Raw genomic sequence first — 9,287 nt, forward strand, 5'->3', positions numbered from 1 at the left:
GAGCCTGCTTCTTCCTCTCCCACTCCCCCTGCTTGTGTTCCCTCTCTCGCTGGCTGTCTCTATCTCTGTCGAATAAATAAATAAAATCTTTAAAAAAAAAAAAAAAGACATGAAGAAAAGGTAGCATTCAGACCCTGGTTGTGAATGCAAATAAGGACAAGTGCTTTGGAGTAAAGATGAAACTGTTCAATCCCTCCCAACTTGCACATCTATGTATATACCTTAGAGAAATCCTTGCTCGTATGCACGAGAAGATATGCCCTACATTTATTTAGTCAACAGATAGTACGCCAAGCATTGCGGGGCCCTATGCACCAGATCATTGGAGCATTGTTTGGAAGTAACCGATTTGTCATCAGTAGCAAACTGGAAATGTTGTATTCTCTTCATCAATGGAAAAAATCCATACAACAGATGAAAGTAATGGAATAGTTTGAAACACAGTTGTATCTCTAAAACCTAGGCTAAGTAATAAGTTATAGGAAGAAACACAGAATAGGTTACCATTTAGGTAAATTTGGAAAACACACAGAACAATAGAGACCAGCAGCATCACTTGGGAGCTTGTTAGAAATGCAGTCTCGGGCCCCACTCCAGACCCTCTGGGGGTGGGCCCAGCAATCTGTGTTTTTGACAGTATCTCCATTTGATTTGTAGGCACCTGAAAGTTTGAGAAGCACTTGTATGTATTAAGAATGGATAGATCCACGTGGAATAAAAATATTAAAACATGGATGGGAAAGTCCAGACCAAACGCAAAATAGTGGTTATGTCTGGAGAGAAAGAAAGGGGAATGGAATCAGAAAAAATACAAAAGGGGCTTTAATTATATCTGTAACGCTTTGTTTCCTTTAACAATATGAGACAAGGAGGGCAAAACATTAATACTGACTAATCTGAGTGATGGGTACAAAGATGTATTTCTCTCTGTACATTATGTCTTTCAAAATTCTGCAAAAATTGGGAAAAGTGATAATCCCATCCAGAATTTAATTCCAGAGAATTAAATGGAATATAATGCTTTCTTATGTAATATTACATTAATTCTATTCAATGTCATGCCATATGTTATTTGTATCTATTACTTTTAGGCGAGTCAGGGAATTAAATAGCAGCAACACCAAAAAGTTTCTGGAAGAAAGAAAGAGAGTAAGTATTTTGTAATTTTCTTGGAACTATAAACAATAACTCATGTTTAGATATCAGATCTCTTCTGGCTAATTTGCTTAATTTGATTTTTCTGTACATTAAACATTCTAGCGTCTCTTGTCTGCTCCCTGAGAGCTAATCTATCACTTAAATCTTTAAGATATTAATTTGGCACCATTTTATATGGAAAAAGAAGCCAAGCTTTAATTGTGCATAAATACTCTATTATGTTCTGAGAAGATTTTATCAGGGAAAATCTTCCCAGTAATAATTACGGGTTTAAACTCTTGCAGTTTTCAGGCTATTTTTCATGATTTTTTTATAAATATCTCCCTCAATTAAATTGTAAATTTAACAGCCATACCTCACCCATAAATTTTCAGATTACAATCCAAAGTTTATCAGAATTTTTCTTTTTTACAGCTCGCAATGAAACAGTCCAAAGAAATGGATCAGTTAAAAAAAGTCCAGCTTGAACACCTCGAGTTCCTAGAGAAACAGAATGAGCAGGTATCTTACCAGAAGGCATGAAAAGACACAGCCAGCCCACTTTGGGAGGCAGACACCATGCCTGCGGAGGTAGCCTGAGTAGTGGCATGGAAAGGTGGCTAGTAAAAACGGGATGCCTTTTACTGTATTTTGCGCATTTCATCAAACAAGACAGAAAGAATTCTTTTTGGAAGTGGGAGAGGACTGTAGCCATGGGGGTTGGGGGGGGACCCAAAGTCATCATTTCAATAGATGGTGATGATTCTAAGAATGATGTCCTTGAGAAGAGAAAAGGAAGGTTTCACATTATTTCATTTAGAGCTTTAGAATTTGCAACCTACGGGCGAGCAAAGTTACACATTGGCTATGTTTAAAAGCAAATGAGAGAAACCACCTCTTTTCAACCTCTAAAAGTGAAGTTTAAAACCGTCTCAGGGCTTCCGAGCAGGACCCACAGAAAGGAGCTGCCAAAACTCTACAAACCACGGAATGCGAGTGGATACCATACTCTTGGTGTTTTTTCCCAACAAGACAAAACACTAAGGAGTCAACACCAGTAGTTATCCAAAATCTGCCTCCTGAGTTAGCCGTCAGCTATTACACAGCAACAGCAAGATCTCTGTGTTTACCTGAAGGACAGTACAGGTGGGCTCCCTTCCCAAATGGGCTACGCGATCCGTTGGCCATCCGGTAATTTCAATTTGATGGCCGTACCTCCAGCTTATAAGGCAAAATGACCCTGCGGAGCAGTTTAAATTTCAGTCTGTCCCAAATTTCAGATTTTAGGTAGAGATGGTTTAGAAGGTTTTATATCTAGATAATCTACTTCCATCTAGAAACTGTGAAGAGGGTTTGATGAAAGAAGTGATCGTACTGCATTCTTTCCCATTTCCTCCATCTATAAAGCAATCCTATTGAAGGTATATTTCTCAGAGTAAATGACTTCTGTTGAAAAACACTTAAGTTGGAAGTAGACTAAAATGTATCTTTGAGAAAAGAAAACAAAACCATAAAATCTTTTTTGTATTGCAGTTGGGTAACAAATCCAACTTCCGGTTTTGGATTTGTTACTTTTCGGTAGACGGGAGTTTTATTCATCAACATACTTCTGAGTTATGTTTCACATTTCCTTTTCAGCTTCTATTCATGAACAGTCCACAGATCCTCAAGGGGGACAATAAATGTTTATTGTCCTGTGGGTCCAATTCATTTGACCATCTCATAGATACATCACGTTCTGGTACAAAATACTTAGCTTATGTTTTTGCTCTTAAAGCACTTCCCAGAAAGTGTTCCCATGGGCAAAATGGGAGTATGAATAAAGGTAAAGCCACCATCTCCAAAACATTAGGATCCACTTCAGCAATTCAGGGCTGGGTGGGGTAAGGATGCCTCTTGGAAGAAGGCACAATGAAGGTAAGGCACAGTTATGTTTCAGTTAACTAAATTAAGAAACTACTTAGAAATTACTGTGTTGCTTAGCAACAAGTTTGGCTAAAGAATGTAAATGTGCTAAAAATTACTCATTACTACAATAGTGGTGAATATCAGAGCTAGAGAATACACTTACCTACTGTTCTTTATTTCAGAGCCAAAGTACATAATAAAAAAATCATTTTGAGCTTTTATCCTAACACACGGAGAATTCAAACCATAGCAGAGTCCTTGCCTTCAATGTACGGGATTAGTGATAACTGGACTGATTGAGCGTATTTGGGAAGATAGTGGCTTTTTGTTCCAAAAATTCATGTCATGCATTTCAATATGTCTTAAGCAACATCTACCACCCACAGCTGATACTTCGAGGCACAGAAGCTTAGGAAAGCACAGATCACGAGGTGGATTGAGATTTGATGAAGATTTAATGGGATTCAATGAAAAGAAATTCACAATATCATATTGAAGCTTCTGGCAGAGGTAGAATTCGGACTTAAATTTCTGTGTTAGCCCTGCTTTACAAAAACATGGGCTGTTCCATACAAATTCAGTCCCAGGTCTTTCTAGTATGGTTTTGTTTTGTTTAGAACTTAAAGGTCAGAGAGCTTTTAGTCACTCTGTGTGTTACAACACTGTAGCAGGCACAGGTGCAAAAGACATGGTGACTCCATTTCTTCTCGCGTGATAGGCAAGTCTGGAATCAGGAGAGCTCCCTTTATTAACCAATTAAACATTTCACTGGCAGAAAAGTTTCCTATTTCCAGACAATCCTAAATTTTTATAACAGTCTCCCAAACCCTTGTTAAACCCAAAGACTATTCTCTGTTTCTAAGCCAAAGATAATTTTAACATTCATCCATAATATCTCTTTAAGGCTTCTTACTGCTTCCTTGTGACCCTAACTCCCAGAAGCTCACCCCAGTCCCCCAAGGATCTACTTAATTAGCTAGACGAGCATTGAGGGAACAAGCAGAAACAATTCAAGTTTTAATATAATTTGGCCCCGATTCTAGATCCTAACCTCATGTGCTCTTTTTTAAGCCGCCTAATGGCCTTGCCTACTTGATCATCCAATGCTTCATTTAAAACTCAAGAGGTCAGGGATCGTTTTGCTACTAACTTTTCCCGTAGACCTCCTAGCCACAAGTATGTCATCTGTCCTGACATGTACCATTTCAAACATTAACGCTCCATTACTGTCATACCCAACCTTTAAAAGTTGATTTTTGTCATCAATCCTATCATTTAATAAAGAGAAGTGAGGGTTCTTGCTAAAGGGAGGGTTTCCCACTCACTCCTGCAGGAGATCATAGTCTGGGCTCCCAGGCATTGGTTGTTTGCTTTGTTCTTTTTTTTAATTATTTTCTGTTGAGATCAATCTGGGGGGGGGGAGTTTGTCGCTGATGGGCGTATACATGTTTTATTCTTAGCTTTTTGCTTTTCTGTATATGGTTTTGCATTCATTTTTTAAGTGTCCATTTATTCAGTATTCATTTATTTTCTTTTATATGTATGACTCAATTTTGACATTACTATTTTTGTACAAACAGCTATTGAAAACCTGCCATGCAGTGTCCCAAACACAAGGTAGGACCGAAACTCTGATAAGCAAGACATTGCTTTCCTTCTCAGCTCTGTCAGTATGCTCGGTGCAGACTCCATTTACGATGCACACCTGGTCATAACTAATTAGTATCTCAAGGGTTTGGATTTAAAAGCTTGACTATTTCATGCTTGGATTTCTGACGTAATATTCAAACTGAAATGCCCAACATCTTTCGAGAATTCTGTCTTAGCCCACGGTTCCGACAGCAGACCTAGAAAACTCAAGTTATGCTGATGAAGGTAGACCCATGCATCAAGAACAGTGATCTATGACTGTCATTTGGACCGACCACAGCTAAGACTGGGTCACAAAGCCAACTCTTTCACAAGCATTACTAGGACTGCAATTAATTGTTAAAGCACCCTACTTAAAAGTTCATTGGTGCTTTTTAATGACAGAGTTACGGTCTGCACGCAGAAACATTCTACAGTGTCATTATACAGTGACTTGTGTCATGCTTTCTGTGAGCTCTGGTCTGCCAAGGACCCTAATCACCTCTCATACGTAAGGTGACCATATAATGTATTATCTGAACCAGGATAGTTTTGAGAGTGAAAGGGGGTGATGTTCATACTTGCCGGCTCTAGACATAAACGTTTCGGAACTGTCCCCTGCAAATGGGAATGAATGGTCACCCCGCTCATCTGAGAACCTCACTCTGAGAATAGCGCTATAATGGCTTATGTTCAACATCATCATTAAATGCTAAGTGGGGAGAAGCATAGGGCATCTGTTAGTACTATTGAACATACAAGTATTTAATTTCCAGTGCTGATATGGTTTCACTGTCACCTCTTACGAATACCGTTTGTGTCATAGTTTCATGTTTGTATATTTTTCTCCATTTCTCATTTCTCAGAGTATTAGTATACTTCAGGCATTGAAAACTATCTAGGTAGAGGGAACCATTCATCCCATATTTGAGCAGGAAAATGAAGTTCTTTGGTATTACCATATCCATCTTCGCCAAAAGGAAATTTAAAGCTACAATAAAAAAAAAAATAAGAATTACTGTATATCCACGGGTTAAACTAGTTTTATAACAGGGACTCATTTGGGACATTGAGATACTCGTAGGATAATCTTCGGATTTGACCCAACCCCCCTTCCCCCCCCCCGCCCACTGACCTTTCATTGAGTTGGAATACCTAAGCAGACATGAGAGCACTTCAGAGTCCTTCTCTGAGTTATGTCCATGTTTCTGTTCTTAAATGGCCTTTATTTCAAAGTGGTAGGTCACAAAAAGAGGAAAGGGATGCTTTATTTTTCCTTCAAAAGATAGATGCATTGGGTTGGGCCCAAGCATCCAGAAACCAGTTGGAAAGTAGAAGTTGAAATAAGCAAGTTGGTGTGTCACCAGAATCCACCCCCCTTCCCGCCCACCAGCCCTCTGATGCCTTTCTACCTCCCAAACCACCTGGTTGTCTTAATGACAGTCTTAAGCCATGGTGAACTCGACCTCATGAAGCCTATAAAAAATTATCCTAATGAATTGAGAGCCAGTAGGGATAATTTTTGGACAATAGGATTCTAGGAACCCTACATATTTGCAAGGTACTCTAGCCAAACCAATGTGATATGCTCCCACCACCTAAACTTCTCCATCAGTCAGATTCTTAAGGAATTAATTAAATTGTAGGCTATTGGGGAAAAATATTGTACATAACACTTCTGCTAAAAGTTCAAATTGCACACAGTCAAGGCAACATGTCCATCCGTAGAAACCAAACGGCTTGACGTGACATAGTCTAAATATTGAGTGACCGGCTTAGCCTCTTTTCAAGTGGTTTTCCTGGCACGCTGTAGAATAGTCATTCACAACCTTTACTGTGCAGGAAAATGTCTTTGGGATCTTGTGAAAATGCACATATTCTGATCCAGTCGGCCTGGGCTAGAGTCCAAGAGTGTGCATTTCTCACAAGGGCCCAGGCGGTGCTGATGCTGATGGTCCCTGGACCTCACTGGGAGTAGCAAGGACACAGTGACAGCATCAGATTCATGGGAAAAGAGAGTGTGGGTGGCTGCATGCCTTCAGGAGAGGATGGCAACATGGTCAGGCCTCGTTTCTGATGTTCCAGGCGAAGGAGATGCAGCAGATGGTGAAGTTGGAAGCCGAGATGGACCGCAGGCCAGCAACAGTAGTGTGAAACTCCAGAGCCCAAACTGAAGCCGCAGAGCCACACAGCATCAAAAGATCACCCCCAACCTTCCCGACACAGATTTCATGCAAGACGCCTGTTGTCTTTTGGGGTGTCTTTTATGTACAGACAAGACGTTACCCGCAACCACAAAGACTTAAATCCTTCTCTGTAACATTTTGAGTATTGGATTTCTTTGACCAACCAAAAGGAGCTCCAAATCCACCAAAATTACTATCCCAGTAAGGCAGAGTTGAACCCTTGCTATTACAACTTAAACATGTTTGCTATAAAATTCCATCACAAGGGAATGAGCTTGGTGTAAACAACTCCGCTCTGTGATGCATTTAGGACATGTTTGAGCTGCAGCAAAAAGAGTGCATTAGTGATTCCATAGCAAATGCATGCACTAGAAAAAAACACTCTGTCTACAAATCATCAGCAGAAGTGGCAATCTGCTAGACAAATAATTTTGCAGAATTTTTCTACATCTGAGTTACCTCATCAGTAAGTGCCATGTCTCTGCCATGCCATAAGAAGCTAATTTCCTGTAAACGTGGAAATTATTAGAGTAAAAAAAAAAAAAAAAACAGAACAGCGTACCTGTGCCAAAACTCATCAGTGCTCAAGGGAGAACTCTGTTAGGCACACGTAAGGCAGTTTACATCTGATTTTGCTTTATAGGAATTGCTTCTGCCGATTCCAGACATTATAATACACTATGACACCATAAAGATTGTGAAGTGGTTATTGGCAAACGTTTGTAAATGTGACCATGTATAAAGTATTTATACTCCTAATTCACACTGTTATAGAGCAAAATCATCTAAGTATTGCCACATGACAAGATTAGTAAACAGGAATACTAGAACTATGTTTGCATGATACACAAGCACCGATTAAGACTAATCCGTACACATACAGTTAACCTAATGCCAAATCAATACTGGTTACATAAATGTATGGCACAGAATATAATTTGACTATCAAGACTTTTAGCATAATGAAAAAGTCTATATATATGTGTATATGAATTATGTGGGCATTCTTGATACTTCAAGTTCTAGTTTCAAAAAAATACATAACTAATTTAATTTTACACAAAAATATTTATGCAGATTTTCAGAATTTCATATCAGGAAATAACCTTTTTACGTCTGTTAAATATCAAAACAATTTGCTACAGTGTTTATCTGCATGGTCTTTAAGCCCGCTGTAGTTGTGTTCAGACAGTGCATGAAAAAGTATTCCGCGGGGAATTGAGCCATGCCGCCAAAGCCGGGAGGAGCGCATGGAAACAGTAGTCTAGAACTAATCAGATTACTGATTTTAGGACACAAAACACCAACTGAATTGTATATGCTTGTACAAATTGATTCTGTGTGTTCCTCTGAACAAAGCAGAGAAAATTATGTTACTGTCAATATTGAAATTAAACTTCCGACTTCTCTAATAAAAAATTAAAACACATTTAACAACTGTCGGAGTGTATGCTTTCCAGCAGACTTTTTGCCCTCTTCATAAATGATTTCTCCATTATTTCAAAAGGAGGCTTCTTCATGCCTCAACACATTTTCCCACCAAATGACACAAAACAGGCTGATTCTGGCTGACTCCCAAATGTCACATATTTGGCTTTTTCTCGTATTTATCATTTGAACTGGTTTCTGTGAAATTTCTCTGGTTCCCTACTTGCTTATCTGTAAGACAATGGGGTTAGACTATGAACCTTTCGGCACTAACATCCCGTGGAAAACTATGGCTGTTAAAATAGCACCACATTGGGGCACCTACGTGGCTTAGTCAATTAAGCATCTCACTCATTTTTGCTCAGGTCATGATCTCAGGGTCAGGAGATCGAGCCCCACGTTGGGCTTCACACTCAGTGTTGAGTCTGCTTGAGATTCTCACTCTTCCTCTGCCCTTCCCCTGGTTCTCACTCGCTCTCTAAAAATAAAATCTTTTAAAAAAATTTTTTTCTTAAATAGTACCACATTGGGATGGCTCGTTCTCAAGAATTCTGAACGGCTCCTCATCAAATCAAAGGACTTCTAGCAAGAGCTCAGCTCACCATTCTGTGGCACTTCACTGAATTCAGCAAATGCCTCCTCTCTCCTTTGCTTCTGAGAGGTACTCCCAGTTTTCCCATTTTTCTGATCTGATCTTCTCTGCCTTTTCATCCTTTTACACCACCATAAATATTTCTATTTTCCAGTACTATACCCAGAGCCAGTTTATTCTTTAACCCAGACTACTTCCAGTATCTGAGATATCTTACCCTCACCCCAAAAGATTCCACTGTAGTAGGATTAAAGTGTACACACAGCTCAGATGTTCAACAAAATGATGTTTTACTTTCAATTATAAGTTCAGATTACACTCAAATTCTGCATTCTTATGAAGGAAAATAAAATCTTGCCAATTAAAGTAATTCAGTCTTTTCCAGCTTAAAAAAACATGTTATTTCA

At 39.1% G+C, this 9,287-nt stretch overlaps 1 protein-coding gene across 1 annotated transcript in view; it reads left to right on the forward strand.

The window, feature by feature from the left end:
* PLCB4 (phospholipase C beta 4) overlaps positions 1-7,409 on the forward strand; it is a 384,913-nt gene extending 377,504 nt beyond the window's left edge. The window contains exons 35-38 of the mRNA XM_034641608.1: positions 1,092-1,149; positions 1,573-1,659; positions 4,626-4,662; positions 6,760-7,409. Coding sequence (XP_034497499.1) covers positions 1,092-1,149; positions 1,573-1,659; positions 4,626-4,662; positions 6,760-6,848 — 271 coding nt within the window. The 3' untranslated portion in view covers positions 6,849-7,409. The remainder of the gene's footprint in view (positions 1-1,091; positions 1,150-1,572; positions 1,660-4,625; positions 4,663-6,759) is intronic.
* The last annotated feature ends 1,878 nt before the right edge of the window (positions 7,410-9,287 follow it).

Source organism: Ailuropoda melanoleuca, chromosome 13 (genome assembly GCF_002007445.2).
Source record: "Ailuropoda melanoleuca isolate Jingjing chromosome 13, ASM200744v2, whole genome shotgun sequence".
In the NCBI taxonomy this organism is placed as follows: Eukaryota; Metazoa; Chordata; class Mammalia; order Carnivora; family Ursidae; genus Ailuropoda; species Ailuropoda melanoleuca.